The following is a 25025-nucleotide window of genomic DNA, read 5'->3' as shown; positions in this document are numbered from 1 at the left end:
TATGGTAGCACATCCCTGTGATCCCAGCTACATGGGAGTCTGAATCAGGCGGATGGCTTAAGCTCTGGAGTTCAAGGCTACAGTGAGCTATGATCACACCACTGCACTCCAGCCTGAATGACAGAGTGAGACTCTGTCTCAAAACAAACAAACAAACAAACAAAAACAGTAAGCCATAATTCAGTGGTCATCAAAAGCCCCACGTATATAAGCCTATCAAGGATCAAAAGTAGTAGAACAGATACGTACTACTCAGCCCCTAAAGCCACCCCAGGCTCTCCTAAGTTTACAACATATACACTAGACAACAAAGAATTTTTGTTTTTAGAAGGCCACCGTCACTTATTTTGGTGGATGAAAACCAGGCAGGACACAAAGGACATTTAGCCTAGAATCCAGGGTAGTTTAAAATGATATCCATTCCCTACTAATTTCTCCACTCCTAATGGTGGCTATAGGTATCCTGACCCTGCCTGGCACCAAAACAAACCTTGTCACTAAAGAGCAAAAGCAAAATCAGTCCTTCCTATCTAGCTGGCTTGCTCCTAGCTACATAATTATGCACATGACAACCTAAATGATAGCACCCAGTAAGTTTGTCAAATAGGTCAAAGTTGTCTGCAGCTCCATCCAGTGTTGACTTTGAGTCTCTTCTTCCTCCATCTCAGGGTTCCCTCAGCTCTAGGCATTCAGAGTTCCCAGTCCATACTGGCTGGAAGTCAGACCAGCAAAGTGAAAGTACTCACAGGAAGACTCCCTCCCTAAAACCTAAAACCTTTCCTTTATATCTTATTCACAACTTCTAATAGTAACAAATGTAAAAAAACAAAGGCAGGAAATCTCCACAATTTCTACCACTGGCTGAGTGATCACAAATTTTTAGTGAGCTAACAATGTAATAGCCATTACTATCAGGAAACTCATTCTTTTCCAATGGTTTGTATAGAAGTGATTCTACATTACATGGCTTTTTTAGCAGGTTACCTTTGCGAGAGAGCCGATAAGCATGTACCTCCAGAACAATCTCAGTCCCAACATGCCAGGCTACAAATCCAGTCATTGCATAGGTTTTCCATGAATCAGGAAGATTCAGTCCTGGTAAATCCATTCCCAGGAACATAGCTGCCACTACATACAAAAGAAAAAAGTTGTATTCAAATGTAGTCCCACCAAGACACACAACTGTGTGTTTGTGTGTGTGTATTATCAAGTAAAACATACTAAAAGAGTTTGAGATAAAAGAAGATTAATATCTAAGACCAAATAGTTAATTTAGACTTTTAAAATTATAAGGCTAGATAGGGCAAGATGGGCAATTGATTATGAATTACCAATTTTGGGGGGCGATTTAGGGCATGGAGTTTGGCCTTCTAGTAAACCCATTACCCAAGTGGTGAACACAGTACCCAAAGGGTCATGTTTCAACTCTTTCCCCCATTCCTCCCTCTCCTCTTTTGGAGTCCCCAGGGTCTATTGTTTCTATATTTATGTCTGTGTGTACTCATTGTTTAGCTCACATTTATAAGTGAGAAATGTGGTATGTGATTTTCTGTTTCTGCATTAATTCATGTAGGATAATCACTTCCAGCAGCATCCATGTTGCTATAAAAGACATGACTTCATTCTGTTTTATGGCTGCGTAATCTACCAATCCTTAAAAGAGATGCACCCACATTTTCCAGATTGTTTTAAGTCTGCAATATATGAAAGGAGAAAAGTATAGAAACCACAGTTGATTGGACTCTCCCTCTGACAAAGAATCCCATAGACTATAGCAGTGTTAAGGTAGAAGGTGCCTACTTAGGTGTTTATTATACAAGGCATCAAAATATACTGCATAATTATTCCTGACTTTTGAAAACCACCCTACCCTGGAAGATACAAGCCCCATGGAAGGACCTGGAGATGGAAAGCTTGAACCCAGCAACCCATCTCAACCCAATTCACAAATGACCCTCAATTTGAGCTACTCAAATGTTTGGCCATCAGCATAGCTTATTCTGCTGGCAAAGGCAAATGCTAAAATAAGTCTTTAAATGAGAGTTTTAAAGTTATTTTAAAGACCTTAAACTTCAAACTGAAATAATGACTTAAATCATTACCTCTAGAAATTACTTTCTGGATTTCAACGTTTAAGGCTGATTTCTCCTCAACAACCAATTACTTCAATTACTAATGCATCTAAAAATCATTTAAGCCAAATTACAACTTGCAGTATAAACAGCTAGCAATTATATATGAATAAGTGGCATCACAATCTCTTACCTGCTATTATTCTAGCAGCTGTTCCCATACTCCAATGAGTCCAGTTAAACATTTGCCTTCTACCAAAATAAGAACCAGTCAGTATTCTTAAAAACAATGGAACTATAATTAATTCTCAATAGAATAAAAAGCATGTAATTTCCCTTATTGTCTGGGAATTAGATATCTGAAATGCATTTTAAAGTATTTCAAAGTAACTATAATTTATCACTGAATTTTATAAAGTGCAAAATTTTTCCATTTGAAAAGAGATTAGTTTGCCAACTAATGATATCTACATTAAGAGAGCATTTATATAGAAAGGCTCTAAGTACCTTGGGTCATGTAAAGGTGGCCTGAAGACTGCCAGAAGAGGCTGAAGAACTGCCAAAGTCATCACTATACAGCCGAGGTATGGGTGGTAACCTGCATGCTAAGCAAAGTTACATCATTTTAATGGCCTCAATCTCTCTCATCAATTTAAATCCTCAAGTTAAAAATAATACATACAGATGTATTCTTAGTATTTTTCCATGGCTTTAGAGATTCAGTAATGATGATAATAATAATATGCAACACTCACTGAGTATACACGTTGTACCAGGCATATACTTTACACACACTAATTCTCACTACAATGTTTGACAACTGGCTATCAATATCCCAATTTTACAAATGGGGAAACTGAGGCTCAGAGATATCAAGAACTATGTCCAAGGTCACAGAGTAGGTACATGGTTGTGGTGGAATCCATGTACAGAATGCTACCTTTCCCCATCAGGATGTTGTAGGTTAGTACAAAAGTAGTTGCAGTTTTTGCAGTTTTTTTCAAGTACTTTTTTTTATTTTATTATACTTTAGGTTTTAGGGTACATGTGCACAATGTGCAGGTTTGTTACATATGTATCCATGTGCCATGTTGGTGTGCTGCACCCATTAACTCGTCATTTAGCATTAGGTATATCTCCTAATGCTGTCCCTCCCCCCTCCCCCCACCACACAACAGTCCCCAGAGTGTGATGTTCCCCTTCCTGTGTCCATGTGTTCTCATTGTTCAGTTCCCACCTATGAGTGAGAACATGTGGTGTTTGGTTTTTTGTCCTTGTGATAGTTTACTGAGAATGATCGTTTCCAGTTTCATCCATGTCCCTACAAAGGACATGAACTCATCATTTTTTATGGCTACATAGTATTCCATGGTGTATATGTGCCACATTTTCTTAATCCAGTCTATCATTGTTGGACATTTGGGTTGGTTCCAAGTCTTTGCTATTGTGAATAGTGCCGCAATAAACATACGTGTGCATGTGTCTTTATAGCAGCATGATTTATAGTCTTTTGGGTATATACCCAATAATGGGATGGCTGGGTCAAATGGTATTTCTAGTTCTAGATCCCTGAGGAATCACCACACAGACTTCCACAATGGTTGAACTAGTTTACAGTCCCACCAACAGTGTAAAAGTGTTCCTATTTCTCCACATCCTCTCCAGCACCTGTTGCTGTCTGACTTTTTAATGATCGCCATTCTAACTGGTGTGAGATGGTATCTCATTGTGGTTTTGATTTGCATTTCTCTGATGGCCAGTGATGATGAGCATTTTTTCATGTGTTTTTTGGCTGCATAAATGTCTTCTTTTGAGAAGTGTCTGTTCATGTCCTTTGCCCACTTTTTGATGGGGTTGTTTTTTTCTTGTAAATTTGTTTGAGTTCATTGTAGATTCTGGATATTAGCCCTTTGTCAGATGAGTAGGTTGTGAAAATTTTCTCCCATTTTGTAGGTTGCCTGTTCACTCTGATGGTAGTTTCTTTTGCTGTGCAGAAGCTCTTTAGTTTAATTAGATCCCATTTGTCAATTTTGGCTTTTGTTGCCATTGCTTTTGATGTTTTACACATGAAGTCCTTGCCCATGCCTATGTCCTGAATGGTATTGCTTAGGTTTTCTTCTAGGGTTTTTATGGTTTTAGGTCTAACATGTAAGTCTTTAATCCATCTTGAATTAATTTTTGTATAAGGTGTAAGGAAAGGATCCAGTTTCAGCTTTCTACATATGGCTAGCCAGTTTTCCCAGCATCATTTATTAAATAGGGAATCCTTTTCCCGTTGCTTGTTTTTGTCAGGTTTGTCAAAGATCAGATAGCTGTAGATATGAGACATTATTTCTGAGGGCTCTGTTCTGTTCCATTGATCTATGTCTCTGTTTTGGTACCAGTACCATGCTGTTTTGGTTACTGTAGCCTTGCAGTATAGTTTGAAGTCAGGTAGCGTGATGCCTCCAGCTTTGTTCTTTTGGCTTAGGATTGACTTGGCAATGCGGGCTCTTTTTTGGTTCCATATGAACTTTAAAGTAGTTTTTTCCAATTCTGTGAAGAAAGTCATTGGTAGCTTGATGGGGATGGCACTGAATCTATAAATTATCTTGGGCAGTATGGCCATTTTCATGATATTGATTCTTCCAACCCATGAGCATGGAATGTTCTTCCATTTGTTTGTATCCTCTTTTATTTCATTGAGCAGTGGTTTGTAGTTCTCCTTGAAGAGGTCCTTCACATCCCTTGTAAGTTGGATTCCTAGGTATTTTATTCTCTTTGAAGCAATTGTGAATGGGAGTTCACTCATGATTTGGCTCTCTGTTTGTCTGTTATTGGTTTACAAGAATGCTTGTGATTTTTGTACATTGATTTTGTATCCTGAGACTTTGCTGAAGTTGCTTATCAGCTTGAGGGATTTTGGGCTGAGACAACGGGGTTTTTCTAGATATACAATCATGTCATCTGCAAACAGGGACAGTTTGACTTCCTCTTTTCCTAATTGAATACCCTTTATTTCCTTCTGCTGCCTGATTGCCCTGGCCAGAACTTCCAACACTATGTTGAATAGGAGGGGTGAGAGAGGGCATCCCTGTCTTGTACCCATTTTCAAAGGAAATGCTTCCTGTTTTTGCCCATTCAGTATGATATTGGCTGTGGGTCTGTCATAGATAGCTCTTATTATTTTGAGATACGTCCCATCAATACCTAATTTATTGAGAGTTTTTAGCATGAAGAGTTGTTGAATTTTGTCAAAGGCCTTTTCTGCATCTATTGAGATAATCATGTGGTTTTTGTCTTTGGTTCTGTTTATATGCTGGATTACATTTATTGATTTGCGTATGTTGAACCAGCCTTGCATCCCAGGGATGAAGCCCACTTGATCATGGTGGATAAGCTTTTTGATGTGCTGCTGGATTCGGTTTGCCAGTATTTTATTGAGGATTTTTGCATCAATGTTCATCAAGGATATTGGTCTGAAATTCTCTTTTTTGGTTGTGTCTCTGCCAGGCTTTGGAATCAGGATGATGCTGGCCTCATAAAATGAGTTAGGGAGGATTCCCTCTTTTTCTATTGATTGGAATAGTTTCAGAAGGAATGGTACCAGTTCCTCCTTGTACCTCTGGTAGAATTCGGCTGTGAATCCATCAGGTCCTGGACTCTTTTTGGTTGGTAAGCTATTGATTATTGCCACAATTTCAGAACCTGTTATTGGTCTATTCAGAGATTCAACTTCTTCCTGGTTTAGTCTTGGGAGGGTGTATTTGTCGAAGAATTTATCCATTTCTTCTAGATTTTCTAGTTTATTTGCATAGAGGTGTTTGTAGTATTCTCTGATGGTAGACTGTATTTCTGTGGGATCAGTGGTGATATCCCCTTTATCATTTTTTATTGTGTCTACTTGATTCTTCTCTCTTTTCTTCTTTATTAGTCTTGCTAGCGGTCTATCAATTTTGTTGATCTTCTCAAAAAACCAGCTCCTGGATTCATTGATTTTTTGAAGGGTATTTTGTGTCTCTATTTCCTTCAGTTCTGCTCTGATTTTAGTTGTTTCTTGCCTTCTGCTAGCTTTTGAATGTGTTTGCTCTTGCTTTTCTAGTTCCTTCAATTGCGATGTTAGGGTGTCAATTTTGGATCTTTCCTGCTTTCTCTTGTGGGCATTTAGTGCTATAAATTTCCCTCTATACACTGCTTTGAATGTGTCCCAGAGATTCTGGTATGTTGTGTCTTTGTTCTCGTTGGTTTCAAAGAACATCTTTATTTCTGCCTTCATTTTGTTATGTACCCAGTAGTCATTCAGGAGCAGGTTGTTCAGTTTCCATGTAGTTGAGCAGTTTTGAGTGAGTTTCTTAATCCTGGGTTCTAGTTTGATTGCACTGTGGTCTGAGAGACAGTTTGTTATAATTTCTGTTCTTTTACATTTGCTGAGGAGAGCTTTACTTCCAACTCTGTGGTCAATTTTGGAATAGGTGTGGTGTGGTGCTGAAAAGAATGTATATTCTGTTGATTTGGGGTGGAGAGTTCTGTAGGTGTCTATTAGGTCTGCTTGGTGCAGAGCTGAGTTCAATTCCTGGGTATCCTTGTTAACTTTCTGTCTCGTTGATCTGTCTAATGTTGACAGTGGGGTGTTAAAATCTCCCATTATTATTGTGTGAGAGTCTAAGTCTCTTTGTAGGTCACTCAGGACTTGCTTTATGAATCTGGGTGCTCCTGTATTGGGTGCATATATATTTAGGACAGTTAGCTCTTCTTGTTGAATTGGTCCCTTTACCATTATTAATGGCCTTCTTTGTCTCTTTTGATCTTTGTTGGTTTAAAGTCTATTTTATCAGAGACTACGATTGCAACCTCTGCCTTTTTTTGTTTTCCATTTTCTTGGTAGATCTTCCTCCATCCCTTTATTTTGAGTCTATGTGCGTCTCTGCACGTGAGATGGGTTTCCTGAATACAGCACACTGATGGGTCTTGACTCCTTATCCAATTTGCCAGTGTGTGTCTTTTAATTGGAGCATTTAGCCCATTTACATTTAAAGTTAATATTGTTATGTGTGAATTTGATCCTGTCATTATGACGTTAGCTGGTTATTTCGCTCGTTAGTTGATGCTGTTTCTTCCTACCCTCGATGGTCTTTACAATTTGGTGTGTTTTTGCAGTGGCTCGTACCGGTTGTTCCTTTCCATGTTTAGTGCTTCTTTCAGGAGCTCTTTTAGGGCAGGCCTGCTGGTGACAAAATCACCCAGCATTTGCTTGTCTGTAAAGGATTTTATTTCTCCTTCACTTATGAAGCTTAGTTTGGCTGGATATGAAATTCTGGGTTGAAAATTCTTTTCTTTAAGAATGTTGAATATTGGCCCCCACTCTCTTCTGGCTTGTAGAGTTTCTGCCGAGAGATCAGCTGTTAGTCTGATGGGCTTCCCTTTGTGGATAACCCGACCTTTCTCTCTGGCTGCCCTTAACATTTTTTCCTTCATTTCAACTTTGGTGAATCTGACAATTATGTGTCTTGGAGTTGCTCTTCTCGAGGAGTATCTTTGTGGCGTTCTCTGTATTTCCTGAATCTGAATGTTGGCCTGCCTTGCTAGATTGGGGAAGTTCTCCTGGATAATATCTTGCAGAGTGTTTTCCAACTTGGTTCCATTCTCCCCGTCACTTTCAGGTACAGCAATCAGATGTAGGTTTGGTCTTTTCACATAGTCCCATATTTCTTGGAGGCTTTGTTCGTTTCTTTTTATTCTTTTTTCTCTAAACTTCCCTTCTCACTTCATTTCATTCATTTCATCTTCCATCACTGATACCCTTTCTTCCAGTTGATCGCATCGGCTACTGAGGCTTCTGCTGTCTTCACGTAGTTCTCGAAACTTGGCTTTCAGCTCCATCAGCTCCTTTAAGCACTTCTCTGCATTGGTTATTTTAGTTAAACATTCATCTAATTTTTTTCAAAGTTTTTAACTTCTTTGCCATTGGTTTGAATTTCTTCCTGTAGCTTGTAGTAGTTTGATCGTCTGAAGCCTTCTTCTCCCAACTCGTCAAAGTCATTCTCCGTCCAGCTTTCTTCCGTTGCTGGTGAGGAACTGCGTTCCTCTGGAGGAGGAGAGGCGCTCTGCTTTTTAGAGTTTCCAGTTTTTCTGCTGTGTTTTCTCCCCATCTTTGTAGTTTTTTCTACTTTTGGTCTTTGATGATGGTGATGTACAGATGGGCTTTTGGTGTGGATGTCCTTTTGGTTTGTTAGTTTTCCTTCTAACAGACAGGACCCTCAGCAGCAGGTCTGTTGGAGTCTGCTAGAGGTCCACTCCAGACCCTGTTTGGCTGGGTGACAGCAGCGGTGGCTGCAAAACAGCAGATTTTCATGAACCGCAAATTCAGCTGTCTGATCGTTCCTCTGGAAGTTTTGTCTCAGAGGAGTACCCGGCCGAGTGAGGTGTCAGTCTGTCTCTACTGGGGGGTGCCTCCCAGTTAGGCTACTCGGGGGTGAGGGTCCCACTTTAGGAGGCAGTCTGCCTGTTCTCAGATCTCCAGCTGCGTGCTGGGAGAACCACTACTCTCTTCAAAGCTGTCGGACAGGGACATTTAAGTCTGCAGACATTACTGCTGACTTTTTGTTTGTCTGTGCCCTGCCCCCAGAGGTGGAGCCTACAGAGGCAGGCAGGCCTCCTTGGGCTGTGGTGGGCTCTACCCAGTTCGAGCTTCCTGGCTGCTTTGTTTACTTAAGCAAGCCTGGGCAATGGCAAGCGCCCCTCTCCCAGCCTCGCTGCCACCTTGCAGTTTGATCTCAGACTGCTGTGCTAGCAATCAGCGAGACTCCGTGGGCGTAGGACCCTCCAAGCCAGGTGCGGGACACAATCTCCTGGTGTGCTGTTTTCCAAGCCCATTGGAAAAGCGCAGTTATTAGGGTGGGAGTGACCCGATTTTCCAGGTGTCCTCTGTCACCCCTTTCTTTGACTAGGAAAGGGAACTCCCTGACCCCTTGCGCTTCCTGAGTGAGGCAATGCCTCGCCTTGCTTCGGCTTGCGCACGGTGCGCTGCACCCACTGTCCTGCGCCCACTGTCTGGCACTCCCTAGTGAGATGAACCCGGTACCTCAGATGGAAATGCAGAAATCACCCATCTTCTGCATCGCTCACGCTGGGAGCTGTAGACCGGAGCTGTTCCTATTCAGCCATCTTGGCTCCACCCCTTCAAGTATTTTAATCCACAATTACTTTTGCACCAACCTAATAGATGGCCACCAACATCAGAACAGCCATCTGCAGCCCAGCTGGAACTAGTGTCCCCATGTCAAGCGCAATCACCCCAACGTATGGTAATAATTGGTTTAGCCCTTTATGTTTCCCTGAACTGTAGGTTCTATATGACTCCCTGTAATCCTGGAGCTTAACAGAGTCTTTGTCACTCAATAAATGTTTGTTGATTCAGTGAATAACCTATATAGCCACTGTATTAAAAGCCTATCACCTCTGTTCAGAATGAAGATCTAACCCAAGAAAAAGGATTGAGAGTATCACAATAGTTTCTGCTGCATTCCTCCCTTAGTGGTGTCATGTGCCTGCTCAGAACAGCAGATATTTGGATTAGACCACTTTGTACAATGATTTTTCATTTAAACACTTAAGAGAAGGGCTAAGAAGATGCTCTAACCTGTGACACACTTGGATGGAGGGATACTACTGTCTGTTTTCAGTGATGCCCATGCTCGGTAGCACAGATTTCTATCTGTGACCTAGAAACAGGGACATAGTGGTTTCTAAGCCATGATAGGAAGTTCTTGTAAATAGGAACTAAAGGCTAACAAAAGAACAATATGAAAACATTCTCAAACCGTGGACTCAGTTATCCATGGATAAAATTATAACCATGACTTTAGAGATATAAAGGGTCTCTATCTAATAAAAAATAAAACAGCAGCAGCAACAAGATTCTTGCATGTGTTTAGAATGTGCTAGGAACTATCCTAAGTACTATCAGTTATTTTATCCCCAATCCTCACAGAAAGCCTATAAGATAGATACTATACCACCCCCATTTTACAGGTGAGTAAACTGAGGGTCATAGTTAAATAACTTGCTCAAGGTGCCCCAGATAATAAGTCATGGTGCCAGGATTTGAATCCGAGGAATCCAGCTTTAGAATGGTGCTCTTAACCTTTGTTCTATTGTATTCATAAATTGCAAAGGCTATAAACTAGGCAATTACAAAATAAGTGTTACCCTTGTCCCAAATGTCTGAATAAAATAAAGTTCTCATGTCTCAATTCATATCACAAAATCTTCATAACTTCCTTAAAAAGATAGGTTGACTGACCCATAAACTACCTAAAAAGCAGGAGGGAGATTTCCTAGTAATATCTGTGACCCAGGATTCATCAATCTTATCCCTGTGGCACCAGCCCAAGCTCTGAAATATGAAATTTTGATATCAAATTCTCATTGGCTATAAAACTGGAAAAGCATAATAAAAGCACAGGCTCTGAGCTTAACGTATGTCACTTATTCTCAATAAGACTTATTCATTCATTCACTAAATGTTTACTGAGTACCTGCTATATACTTAAATCTGTTCTGAACACACCAGTGGATATCCCAGCTCTGACAGAGCTGACATAGTAGTGTTGGAAGGGAGATCAAGAAAAAATATGACAAGTAAGTAAATTATATGAAATGGCATAAAGAGTGCTATGGGAAAAAATAGAGCAGGGCTGGGCTCTCTGAGAGGCTTCGATTTGAGCAAAAACATAGAAGCATGTGCCAGGCAGAAACAAGAATCATGGCAAAGACTATAAAGCAGGAGCATACCTGGCATGTCTGCATACCAGCCAGGAGGCTGGTATGGAAGGAGATGGACTAGATGGAGAGGACGAGGAGGTCAGTTCAGAGAATAACTGGGAGCCAGTCATGAAGGTCCCTGGAAGAACTTTGACTTTTACTTTTAATAAAATTGAGAGACATTAGAGAAACTAGTTTGGGGTACAAGAATATGGTCTGGTTTACTTTTTTTTTTTTTTTTTTTGAGATAGTCTCATTCTGTCGCCCAAGCTGGAGTGCAGTGGTGCAATCTCAGCTCACTGCAACCTCCACCTCCCGGGTTCAAGTGATTCTCCTTCCTCAGCCTCCTGAGTAGCTGGGATGACAGGCGTGCGCCATCACGCCTGGCTAATTTTTGTATTTTTGGTAGAGATGGGGTTTCACAATGTTGGTCATGCTGGTCTCGAACTCCTGACGTCGTGATCCACCTGGACTTGGCCTCCCAAAGTGCTGGGATTACAGGCATGAGCCACCATGCCCGGCCTGGTTTACATTTTTAAAAACTGTCTTCTTTGTAGAAAATAGATTGTGCATGGGCAAAGGTTGAAGTGGAGAGACCAGTTAAGTGGCTATTGCAACGGCCAAGCAAAAGATGATGGAGGCTCACACTCCTACAGCGTATCTGATGACAGTGACAAGTGTTGGACTGTGGATATACTTTACATGTAGAGCCAGTGGAACTTCCCAATGGATATGACATGGGATGTGCAAGAGAGCACAGTTAATGATAATTCCAAGGCTTTGATCTAACAATGGAATTCCAGTAGCTACCATGGAGGTGGCAGTGGGTGGAGCAGGCCTAGGAGAAAAGATGATCAGGAGTCCCATTTTGGACATGTTAAGTCTGATGTCTTAGACATGCAAGTCAAGGTCCTGCATGCAATGTGAGCTACACGTGTGAGTCTCAAGCCATGGGAGAAGTCTGGACTGGAGATAAAGATTTGGGAATAAGCATCAGTTTCTTCATTTGTGACATGGGATTATTATTAATACCTACTATATCTGAGATTTAAAAGCTTTTTTAATAAACATACATAGAGATGAGGCCTCACTATGTTGCCTAGGCTGGTCTCGAACTCCTGAGCTCAAGCAATCCTCCCGCCTCAGCCTCCCAAAGTGCTGGGATGACAAGTGTGAACCACCACACCCAGCCTGAGATTTAAATTAGATAACACATATAAAGCACTTAGCACCGCTGGGTACAGAGTAGAAATCCAAATTATGTTAGCTTAGTGGTCATCACAGTACTAGTTAGAGAAAACCACTCACATTGTTCATGTTCCTTAGACATCACACATTGAATTGTCACCACTCTATAGTGAGAAAAATTCACTAAGGCTATAGCATGTATATAACTCATGATGCACCCTAAAAATACATTTCATTACTAAGTAATCTGTACTGACATCCTCACTCTACCCCAACCTCCAACCATGTGAAAGAGCCATCCAATGATTCAAAAGGGAAAGAAAGAGGGATCGATGCTGAAATATCTTTTTACCCATCATTTGAAAATAAAACAGCAATCTGTTTTGACATAAAATGGATTTATAAAAAAAACCTATTTAAGATATACTTACCCTACTCCAGCCTCCCCTGTATATAAACGGCATAACAAAAGCAATGCAGGTGAGGACAGTTGTGATGAACATGAGCATCCGATGCACCTGCAAGGTAAAATGACAAATTGAGAAGACACTTATCCATGTAAAAGAAATGTGGTGTTACAATGAGGAAAATGGGGAAAATACTATAGGGTAAGATTCACTGAAGGCATTTAATCAACTGACATCTAATCACAGTTTGCAGCCAGGTTAAAAAAAAAAAAAAAAAACTTAGTATACAAATAAACTTTAAAGAAAACCCTAAGCTGCCATTCTCATCGTTCAAAAGTGTTTGCCAAGACTTCACCTGCACAGAGCAGCAGGAATGGATATTTCACACACAGAGCATATTTACTTGCCAAGTCCTTCATTTCCTTCCAAAGATATTTGTTAAGCTCCACCATCGAGCACAGTGCTATAACAGGTGCAATGAGATAGTAAGGAAACACAAACAAACAAAAAATACTGTCTCCTGAGGAGCTTCAGATATAATTGAGTCAATACGAGAAAAATATGTGAACTATATAATTCATGATACAAATTAGGAGAATAAGTGTGAAAATAGCCACTGTTTATTGATTATGCCAGGATAACTGGTGCAGACCAAAACTATCTTGGGGAAAGTAGGAGGCACCCTGTGTATGTGTGTGTGTATGGATGGATGGCTGGATGGATGGACAGATGGATGGATGGATGGATGGATGGATGGATGGATGGATGGATGGACGGACGGACAGACGGACGGATGGATGGATGGAGATAGAGATAGAGGTAGAGATAAAACTATGACATGTGTATATACACACATCATCAGCATCATAAAAAGGCAGTGGAGGATTTGAGTTGATAAAGAGAATACACAGAGTCTTCGAGCTGGGAATATCCACATGAGCAGATGAGACAGACAGAGCACAAGAGCAAAGGCACGCAAGTACAAGCAAGAAAGTAGTCACCTGGCAGCAAACCACAGGCAGAGAAAGAAAGGAGAAAGGTGAGCCATGTAGCAGTACCGAGAACAAATCAAACAGACTGGCCCTCCCAGGTAATAGCGAGAAATGAGGCTAGATAAGGTAAACCTTACAATCTACAAATTTATATGCATATTAAGTGTCAAGGATACCCTCTTACAAAGTCAAAACTGTTCCAACAAGCAGCATTTTTTTCTACAGGCATTTACATTCTAAGTCAACGTGAACTCAGTGATTTTCCACTATATATGTAAATATCTATACTCCATGACCCAAGAAAGATAAGGTTTGTTTTGCTTTGTTTTGAAGGATATTCATTGGCTCTTGCTATGTTCCTTTTGGTAGACTGCCTCCCCATCTCAAGGGAAGGAAGAGCATGAAAAAGAACACATTGAGTTTCTCTTCCCACCCATACAGGAGATAGATGATCCCAATTGATGAGTTAATCTAACATTCAGTGGCCCACAACCAGAGGAGTGACCCCTGCTTTGAAATACAGTAAGCCCCCACTATTTCTTTCTTCAGCTCCTCTGCATTCCTTGGCCTGACTTTACTCAGCGCAGTGCAGTGGGTGAATGCTCTTCCAACATCTCCCTCTACAAACAGAGATATAAGTAAAGGTCATTTGGGTCCAAAAGTCTATATTACAAAGGGACTCACATGGCCCTGACACATTCTCCAGTCCAGCCTGACTCTTCCTAAAACTGTCTGTATTCTTATCTCTATCAAGCACCTTGTGTCCACTCTCAATTGATCAGGAAATCAAAGGGAAAAAGGAGGATCCCAAATCTACAACTGCAACCACAAAACGCATACACATACACACACACTTCATATGTTTTCATGTGGCAATATTCAAATACTATGAAAATTGCATTGAACTTTTTTCCCTCACCTACCTGAAACCAAGCTGCTTCACCAAGGAAGAAGGCTTTTGACCAAACTGGTTTGAAGAACCGGGCAACCAGTACACCTATGCTAACAGTAGTCATCCATGCCACAAACATTAAGGCACCTACAAGTGAGATAAATGCAATAGTAGACAATCACAAACTAATCAAGCCATTGCTTAAATGACTAAGCCAAATGCTCAGAAAATATAAACAGCCAGCAAAATACATTCAGCTGACATAAGTACAACCTAAAAAGATGCTACACATCATAGTTTTACTACCATTACTCTTTTGGACAGCAAACACTTCTATAGCTCCTATTATGTGCTAGGCATTCTAAATGCTTTACATATAATAATTTAGTTGATCTTTACAACAATCCTATGATGTATGAATAGCAAAACTATTATTCCAGTTTTGCTGAATGGGGAAACAAAGCCATAGAGAATAAAGTAGCTCTTCCGAGGTTACAAAGTTGGAATACAAACCCTATCTGGTTTCAGCAACTGTGCTCTTAACCACTATACTAATAACTGCCTGTCTGTAGTCATTTCAAAATCTTCTCACATCTCACTCCACAAGGCAGTGAAAAACAAATAGGCACATTATTTCTGAATCCAATTACTACCAAACTGGAGCTACAACATGAGTAGAAGCAAATCAACAACAATAAAGTTACTTTCAAGCTTAACTGTGACGGCATTTATCGAAAACTTTACTATAATGGATAACTCTGGAAAATATAAAGGGAATATCCCAAATAAGGAAAGTTTCCCCCAAAACACTAAGAGTTTACAGTAGTTTAGTATACACTACACTATTCCCATACTTTTAAATCCCATCTTTTTAACAATAAGCCAGGCTAGTTTTCAAAAGAAATCAACTTTCATCTGTAGAACCAGAGTATATTAAGAGTCTTGGGTGTTTTGTTTTTTGTTTTTTGGGGGATGGAGTCTCAGTCTGTTGCCCAGGCTGGAGTGCAGTGGTGTGATCTCAGCTCTCTGCAACCTCCACCTTCTGGGTTCAAGAAATTCTCCTGCCTCAGCCTCCCAAGTAGCTGGGACTACAGGCGTGCACCGCCATGCCTGGCTAATTTTTGCATTTTTAGTAGAGACACGGTTTCGCCATGTTGGCCAGGCTGGTCTCGAACTCCTGACCTCAAGTGATCCGCCCACCAGACACTCCCACAGTGCTGGGATTACAGGCATGAGCCACTGCACGGCCTAGAGCCTTGTTTTTAGGCTACTTTTCTTCCAACTTCATTCTATTCCTCATTCAGGTATTATATATGATGCCTAAGTACAGCACTACGTACTTTGTATGCTCTCAAATACTTGTACATTGATCAATGCAACAACAAAATTGTACCTTTGAAACCAAACTACTGTTATAATTAAGCAAAATCACAGGCCACTCTTTTATTAGCATTTATTTTAATAAATGGTAAAAATTAAGGTCTCATAAAAGTTAAATTAACCCAGTAACACTTGACCCTGGCTGCAGTTAGAAACAACTGGGATAGTTTTTCAAAATTATAGATGTCTTAAAAGCTCCACTGGTGATTTTAGTGTGTAACCAAGATTAAAACCACTGAATTAGCCCTAGTCTCCACTTTTAATGAAAATTAGCAAACATTAAGATAGATGATGCTTACCAACAGCTGTGTCAAAAAAATAATAGATGATGCTGCCAGCAAGTGTTAGTGTTTAAACATAAAAGCTTTACAGGCTAGGCGCGGTGGCTCACGCCTGTAATCCCAGCACTTTGGGAGGCCTAGGCGGGCAGATCACAAGGTCAGGAGATCGAGACCATCCTGGCCAACATGGTGAAACCCTGTCTCTACTAAAAGTACACAAATTAGCTGGGCGTGGTGGCAGGCGCCTGTAGTCCCAGCTACTCGGGAGGCTGAGGCAGGAGAATGGTGTGAACCCCGGAAGCAGAGCTTGCAGTGAGCCGAGATCATGCTACTGCACTCCAGCCTGGTGACAGAGCGAGACTCCATCTCAAAAAAAAAAAAAGCTTTATAAAAATTAGCTACATTATGACCACAGCCATTCCTAATCCAGCCAGCACTGAGTCAGCAGGTAAGTTGATTCCACAAAGTAGTTACACATGTAACCTACCATGAACCTTCAGAAGGAGTACAGAATGGGATCCTCCTATGTTCTTTGGAGAGTCTGTCACATCATATTTTTCATAGGTAATCAAAGGTTGCTGAGAGTGCTTGTAAATTCGACCTACAAATTAAAAACAAAATTAAACATGACAAAGAATAATTACTTCCTCAAATAAAAAAGGAATTGAGATATGGGCAGGGCATGGCAACAAAATTCCTTAAGGTAATTTCTTTCTTAAGGTAAAAATAATTAAATATCAACAGAGATGTCATTCATATGAAAAAGCAACATAAAGATATATGCAAGGGCACACAGCCTTCCTGAAAAAAGTTAGAGAATGTAGCCAACCAAGAGATGAATTAAAATGAGAACTAGGAATGGAGAACATATAGTAAAAGAACTGGTGGTGTAAAGAGACAAGTTAAATAATAAATTAAAATAAATACTGTTAATATGGTCACAAATCATTGAAAATGTTAAAAAAATATTGAAAGATAATACATATTTTTTAAAAATCTACAAGCCATTGACCACCACCTGCATATAAAATCCTGGAATAAACTAATTGAAATTGGGCTGGGGGAAAGAGGATGGTTGGAAGACAAAGAAATGCATTTTATGATATATTATTTCACACATGGTCAATTCGAACTGACTAACAAACCAAAATTCCAAATAGTAGTGACATAAGCAAATTGAGGATACATTATTTTATTATTACCATTTATTGTGTACAAAATTAAATCAGTGAATGTATAGAATTATTCCAAATGTGTGTGGATCTGTGTGTGTTCTTTCTAGGAATCTATCTTACCAAAGATATATGTACAGGAATGTTTATAGCAATGTTTTCTATGCTGACAAAAAAAAAAAAAAAAGGCAAACAAACTAAATATCCATCATTAGAGGAATGAGTAAATAAATTCTGGAACATACATTTTTTTAGAACACTGTGCTGCATCAAAAATAAGACATTTAATATAACAAATATATATATATATGAACCTTTGTCTAAAACAAATGATAAATATTAGACCACAACTATATCTCAATAATTTCCAAAAGGAAATACAAGGATACAGGTTATATTATCTGCCCAAAATGCAACAAAACTAAAAATTAACATTGAAAAGCTAGGGGGAAAATTGTCCACCTAGATATTTACAAAACTATTCTTTTTAATAACCTTTGGATTAAATAAGAAATTAAAACTAAAATCACATGTCTTCATCAAGATGTATAACAATAAAGACACTTCATAACAAAACATGTGATGCAATCAAAGTACTATTCAAAAAAAGTTTTTATCATCTTAAAAGCATTTCCTAACACACACACACACACACACACACACACACACAGAAATCATTTCATTCAAGGTGTATTTAAAGTAACAAAATATAATCTGGGAAACCAGAAAAAAAAAAAGATCGATTAAAAATAAAGGTAGAACTTAAGCTAGTAACCCTAAAAATCAGAAAAGTCAATCCTCTAAAAGGATAATTGAAATCCATTGAGTTTTTGGCAACTCTGATCACACAATGAAAGGAAACATCAAAATGTTAGAAATTTAAAGGATGGCTGGGTGTGGTGGCTCACGCCTGTAATTCCAGTACTTTGGGAGGCTGGGCGGGGCGGGGTGGGTGGATCACGAGGTCAGGAGTTCGAGACCACCCTGGCCAAGATGGTGAAACCCTGTCTCTGCTAAAACTACAAAAATTAGCCGGGTGCACTGGCAGGCACCTGTAATCCCAGCTACTCAGGAGGCTGAGGCAGGAGAATCGCTTGAACCCAGGAGGGCAGAGGTTGCAGTGAGCGGAGATCCCACCACTGCACTCTAGCCTGGGAGACAGAGCAAGACTCCGTCTCAATTAAAAAAAAAAAAAAAGGAAATTTAAAGGGTGACATAGCTGCTAATATAGAAGACAATTTTATATAAAAACACTGTATACAACTTTAAATCAGCCCCCAAAAATCTCAAAATCTAAACAAAATAGGTGAATCTGGGGGGAGAAATATAGAATTACAAAAATTGACCAAAGTAGTAGTAACCATGGAGAGTAATAACTATAGAAAAATTCTTTTTTTTTTTTTTTTTGAGATGGAGTCTCACTCTGTCGCCCAGGCTGGAGTGCAGTGGCATGATCTTGGCTCACTGCAACCTTTGCTGCCCAGGTTCAAGCCATTCTTCTGCCTCAGACTCCTCAGTAGCTGGGATTACAGGAGCCTGCCACTGCACCCAGCTAATTTTTGTATTTTTAGTAGAGATGGGGTTTCGCCATCTTGGCCAGGCTGGTCTTGAACTCCTGACCTCATGATCCACCTGCCTCAGCCTCCCAAAGTGCTGGGATAACAGGCATGAGCCAACACGCCCAGCCGAAAAATTCTTTTTAATTAGTCAAATATTTCCATCCAACATCCAGACCGTTATATGGGTGAGTTCTACCATACCAGTAAAATTTTTCCTTAATTTATTTATTTTATTTTATTATTATTATTATTATTTTTGAGACAGGGTCTCACTCTGTTGTCCAGGCTGGAGTGCAGTGGTGTAATCACAACTCATTGCAGCCTTGACCTCCCAGGCTCCAGAGATCCTCCCACCTCAGCCTCCCAAGTAGCTGGGACCACAGACGCACACCACCACACCCAGCTAATTTTTGTATTTTTTGTGGAGATGGGATTTCATGTTGCCCAGGCTGGTCTCAAACTCCTGGGCTCAAGTGATCTGCCCGCCTCAGTCTCTCAAAGTGCTTGGATTACAGCATAAGCCACTGTGCCTCACCTGTTAAAAATTCTTTGTTATTTAAACTCTTCTAGAGTTTATGAGTTTAGTATAACCCTGAAATCAAAACTACGCATGTGTACATCCACACAAGCGCCCCACACATTCACACACAGTCACAACATAAACCAAAATCACTTATGAATATAGATGTAAAAAGCTTAAAGAAAATATTATTAAATCAAATCAGTTATACATTAAGAGAATAATAAAACATGACCAAGTAAGGTTTATTCCAGGAATGTGAGGATCATTCACCATCTAGAAATCTATTAATGATAAAATATCATCTCAATCACTGCCCAAAAGACATTTGATGAAATTCAGCACACATTCATATGAATTCTTATTAAAGTTAGAAACAAAAGAATATTTCCTCAACACCATAAAAGATATCCACAAGAAAAATACAACAAACAAAATATTTAACACTGAATATCAGATGCATTTTCATCAAAATAAAAAATAACCACAAAAATTCTTTCCACCTCATTTATCATTCTACATTATTCAGCAAGAACTAAAAAATGCAATGAGAAAAGAAAGAAAATGAGGGCTATTAACCTGTCATTATTTGCACAGGATATGACATTTATCTAGAAAAATCCAAGCTAATCAACTGGAAAATTAGGAGGCTTAAAATTTAGATAAATATTCAATAATGAATAACTTTCCTATATGACAATATATTTAGAAAACATATTAAAAACAATTCCATTCACAATGATGTGCTTTAGAGAACTATAAAATACATAGGAACAAAGTAACCAAATATATAAGCTCTATGTGAAGATATGTAGAAAACCATAAAATTTCATTGAAAGACACATATGCAGGATAGGAATAAATGGAATATCCCAATGTGTTCCTGCATAGACAGACTCACTATTGCACAGAGTTATTATTCTCTAACTTGCTCTAAAATTGCATTACAGTTTCAATCACAACCCCAACAGGATTTTTAATAGAATTTGACAAATCAGCTTGAGCTGGAGAGTTGGAGAACAGCCTGGGCAACATGACGAGACCCCATCTCTAAAAAAAATACAAAAAATTAGCTGAGAAATGGTGGCACATGGCTGTAGTCCCAGCTACTAGGGAGGCAGAGGTGGGAGGATGGCTTGAGCCTGGGAGGTCCAGCTTCAGTGAGCAGTGATTGCACCACTGCACTCCAGCCTGGGCAACAGAGTGAGGCTCTATCTCAAAAAAAAGAAGAATTCGACAAATTATGTCTAAAGTTTATCTAGAAGAACAGATACACATGAAGAAGCAAAAATTCTTGAAAAAGGCCAGAAGGGGAATCATGTTCTATCAAAACTCACAAACCTATTATAAAGCAATAGCAATTCTAACTAATGCAGGAATAGACAAATATATCAATAGAGGAACAGATACATTAGAAATAATTCAATTTATTGATAGATTTTTAGTATATGATAAAGAGGCTTTTAAAGCAGTGAGAAAACATGGACTATTCAAAAAATGGTGTTAGGACACCTGGTTATTCATCCAGTGAATACTATTTTACCATGGCTTGTTGTAAAGCAGAAAATGAGAAAGAAGAGTTTTATGTAATGAATGCCTAGAGAAGAGAATGTCAAGAAAAAAAAGACAATAACTGTCAGGAACTACAAAAGTGTCAAAAAGAAAATGATCAAGAAAACTATCAAACATGACAAGAAAGGCACTGGGGAAGCTAAAAATCCTGCATTCATTGAGTGGTAGTGATGAAAAAGAGACTCCAAGCCCAACAAGCCTGAGAGACAAGTTGGAAGAAAATGTGTTTAAACTCTCAATCACTATAGAGCCATGAACTAAGCATGAACTTAACCTTCATGAAAGCAGAAGTCCATTATGATTTCAGAGTTCCATTGTGTGGCTCCATTATAATTTTGCAGTCTTGCTCAAAGGGAGTTCATGCTTAGTGCAAGAACTGGCAGTAATAGGTTACCTACAGTATTCCTAAATTCTTTAAATAACAGGTCATGTGATAGCTGTGTCTCTACTTCATTAATTATTAAAATTGGTAGATTTCCTCATTGTGAATTACTTAATTACCCAAGTGATTTCTATCTTTCAGTTTAAACACTCAGTATTTCACATGACTGCTTATCGCAAGACAGGGCAATGTCAGCAACATGAAGAAAATAGCAGTTAGAAAAAGGTTTTAAATGGATAGATTGTTAGCAGACTTTATTGAAATTGGATACATTTTACATTTATATGGGTTACAGAGATTATATGATTGCTTTGAAAATTGGCTTAAACCTTACAAAGTCTTACTGCTTTTAAGCAGAATTCAATTTATAAATGGTCCACATACAAAAAGCTAAGTAATAGAAGAGGCAATGATTTATGTGATAACTGTCCTTTGTTCCCCAGTACAAAAAGATTGGAAAATTCATTCCTAGGAATAGCAATCTCCAGGTTTTTTTATTGGAGTGTTTTGTTTTGCGTGCTTTGTACTCTACCAGTAAAAAAACAAATTAGCTTGTGCTCCAAATATACATATATTTTTGTTAATAAACAGATTCATGTTTATTGTATTATATTGTATTAATATCTATTACACCTAATACATATTGTATTAATATCTATTATATCTAATACATATTAAGATATTAATATGTATTAATATCTTATGTACACCAGCAGTCCCCAACCTTTTTGGCACCAGGGACCAGTTCCATGGAAGACAATTTTTCCATGGAAGAAGGGGAGGGATGGTTTTGGGATGAAACTGTTCCACCTTAGATCAAAATGCATTAGATTCTCATAAGGAGCACACAACCTAGATCCCTCACATGCACAGTTGACAATGGGGTTCGTGCTCCTATGAGAAACTAATGCCACCGCTGATCTGACAGGACAGTAATGCTCACTCGCCCACTGCTCACCTCCTGCTGTGCGGCCCAGTTCCTAACAGGTCACAGACCAGTACCAGTCCATGGCCCATCGGTTGGAGATCCCTGATGTACACTATAAAATATATTAAAATATTTAAAATTTTAACAACATAAAAGTAAATCTAAACAAAGTTCTAGTATTGTTCCCTGTATCCCCTGTACTGCCTTGCAATGTGCATAGCTTACTTGGGAAAACCCCATCCTAGAGCAGTAAGTTATCAAACTACAGCACACATAAAACCACCTGAGATGCCTACAAATGCAGATTCCATGCACCAACAGAAGAGACTCAGTGGGTCTGAGATGGAGTTCAGGAATCCGCATTGCTAGCAGTCACTCCAGGTGGTTCTGAAGCACATTAAGCACCACACTTGGAGAAACACCACAGAGGAGCCAAGACAGAGAGATTTTCCCTCCCATGCCATCAGCACAGCAACATCAGCCGGCAAGGGAGGGCAAACAATTCTCTATTTTCACATGGATCATCCATCAACTAGGTGTTTCTGAGGGAGTGTTAGAACTATCATTTAAAAGAAAACATGTTCTGATTTCTACATTGCTAACCTATGAAGAAACATTTCACCTGCTGTATACCCACACATATAAAATTTATTATACAACAGAATTCCTCCATTTAAATGAGTTTTCCTCTAAAGTATAATTTTAAGTATAAAACTTTAAAAAGTATAAACCATTAAATCCCCTAGCAATTTAAGAAATTCATTTGAATCAATAATCATTTATGAAGCATCTATAACATGTTGGGCACTGATATGGTTTGGGTCTGCGCTCCCACCCAAATCTCACTTTGAATTGTAATCTCCATGTGTTGGAGGATGGGCCTGGTGGGAGGTGATTGAATCATGGGGGAACACTTCCCCCTTGCTGTTCTCGTGATAGTGAATGAATTCTCAGGAGATCTCGTTGTTTAAAAATGTGTGGCACTTCCACCTTCACTCTCTCTCTCTCTCCTGTCACCATGTAAGACATGGCTACTTCCCCTTTGCCTTCTGCCATGATTGTAAGTTTCCTGAGGCCTCCCGAGCCATGCTTCCTGTATAGGCTGTGGAACTGTGAATCAATTAAATCTATTTTCTTCCTAAATTACCCAGTCTCAGGTAGTTCTTTATAGCAGTGTGAGAACAGACTAACACAGACACCAAAAGAAGCAGTCTGATATTATAGAAAGGATACAACTTTTGTAATTGGAAGCAACCTGGGTTTAATTCCTGGCTCTGCTACTTGTTTGATTTTGAACAAGTTGCTTGACCCTACTAGGTCCCAGTTTCCTTATCTCTAAAAAAAGCAACAAAATACCTACATGCAAAGCCTCTGTGAGAAATAAATGAGATACATGTAATATGCAACAAGTGATAGCTGCAATCATAACAACACAATGATCTGCACTTTATAGTAGCTGTCTAAAAACACAAATACTTGACCTTTTCCTCATTAAAAATTAATTCCCTACATTTCCCATGTTCCTTTTCTTTTTGAGACAGGGTCTCCCTTAGTTGCCTAGGCTGGAATGCAGTGGTACAATCATAGGTCACTGCAGCCTCAACCTCCTGGGCTCAGGCAATCCTTCCACCTCAGCCTCCCGAGTAGCTGGGACCACAGGCACACACTACCACACCCAGCTAATTTCTTTCTTTTTTTTTTTTTTTTTTTTTTTTCGAATAGAGACTTGGTTTTGCCAAGGCTGGTAGGGAACTCCTGGTCTCAAGCAATCCACCTGTCTTGATCTTTCAAAGTGCTGGGATAATAGGCGTGAGCCACTGCACCCAGTCCACTTCCCATGTTCTAAAGTACTGAATACATAGGCTCTAAAGGCCAAATTCCAACTGCACCGTTTACTTTTCTGGGAAAATTACTTCACCTTTCTAATTCTGAATTTCCTCCTAGATAAAAGGGATAATAATAGTACACCTCTAGCTTGTATTTTATGAAGATAAAAATGAAGAATCTATCTAAAATGCTTAGCCACTGACTGGCACTCGATAAGCACTGAGTAATTTTTACTCATTATTATCAAGCCATATTAAGAAATCATTACTCATATTAAGAAATTTTTACTCATCAAGCCATATTAAGAAACTATTTTCAAGCCATATTTGCTGTTGCTGGTGCAAACAAGAGTAAATGATTTGACTAAGATAACTATATGTATCACCTATATCTAAATCTAAAAATGTTCCTTTAGCATTCTTCCTTCAGCTAAAAAAATAAATTAATAAAAATAAGCAAGTTAATTAATTTAAATGTTCCTACATTTTAACATTGAGCAGTATTTTATTCTGCTTCAGAACTTTTTGGGAGTCTGCTTTACCAAGAGTAGAAAATCTAAAACACATGATAGAATTGTAGGCTTTTCACAATTTGCCCGTATCACATTTCCTGCTCTTCCTTTCCTTTACCCCATCTCTGTCTCTCCACTCCAGACATCTACCTTCTCATCATTTTAAAAGGGGGCTATATTCTCAAAGTTTTGGAGCAATGTTATCTCCTAAGAGATGAGTCATTAAATACTACATTGGTGTTTCCTGCAGATCCTCAAAAACCATTAGCCAAGACCTCAAACAAAATCGAATTATTCCTATTAATATGTGTTGCAATATCCACCGGTGTAGTCTTCTTGAGAATAAAGATTCAGACTCATAAAACTATGTTAGGCTGTACTTGGCATCAGTCATGTAGAAAGATGTGAGACAGGAAACATACCACACCAGCAGGGCACTGTGAGGCATTCTCCCCTCAATGGGAGGTCTTACAGCAGCTTACTCAGCTGTCCAGGAACTATTCTCTTTTTCCCCTCCCCACCTCCCTAGAGAAAGCTCAGGTCTAAGGAGATGAGATTCATATTGGGCAAGTTTCCCCACAGGAGCCAATATCTCTTGCA

At 39.2% G+C, this 25025-nt stretch overlaps 1 protein-coding gene across 1 annotated transcript in view; it reads right to left on the bottom strand.

Annotated features, from left to right (window-relative positions):
- Positions 1–25025, bottom strand: part of FRRS1 (ferric chelate reductase 1) — a 47272-nt gene that overhangs the window by 925 nt on the left and 21322 nt on the right. Inside the window, exons 9-14 of the mRNA XM_032155283.2 lie at positions 16442–16555; positions 14325–14440; positions 12434–12520; positions 2580–2677; positions 2266–2324; positions 985–1128 (exon numbers count right to left, since the gene is read on the bottom strand). Coding sequence (XP_032011174.1) covers positions 985–1128; positions 2266–2324; positions 2580–2677; positions 12434–12520; positions 14325–14440; positions 16442–16555 — 618 coding nt within the window. The remainder of the gene's footprint in view (positions 1–984; positions 1129–2265; positions 2325–2579; positions 2678–12433; positions 12521–14324; positions 14441–16441; positions 16556–25025) is intronic.

This window comes from Hylobates moloch, unplaced genomic scaffold, assembly GCF_009828535.3.
Source record: "Hylobates moloch isolate HMO894 unplaced genomic scaffold, HMol_V3 SCAFFOLD_5, whole genome shotgun sequence".
Taxonomy (NCBI): Eukaryota; Metazoa; Chordata; class Mammalia; order Primates; family Hylobatidae; genus Hylobates; species Hylobates moloch.
This window is presented reverse-complemented; position numbering and strand designations above follow the sequence as displayed.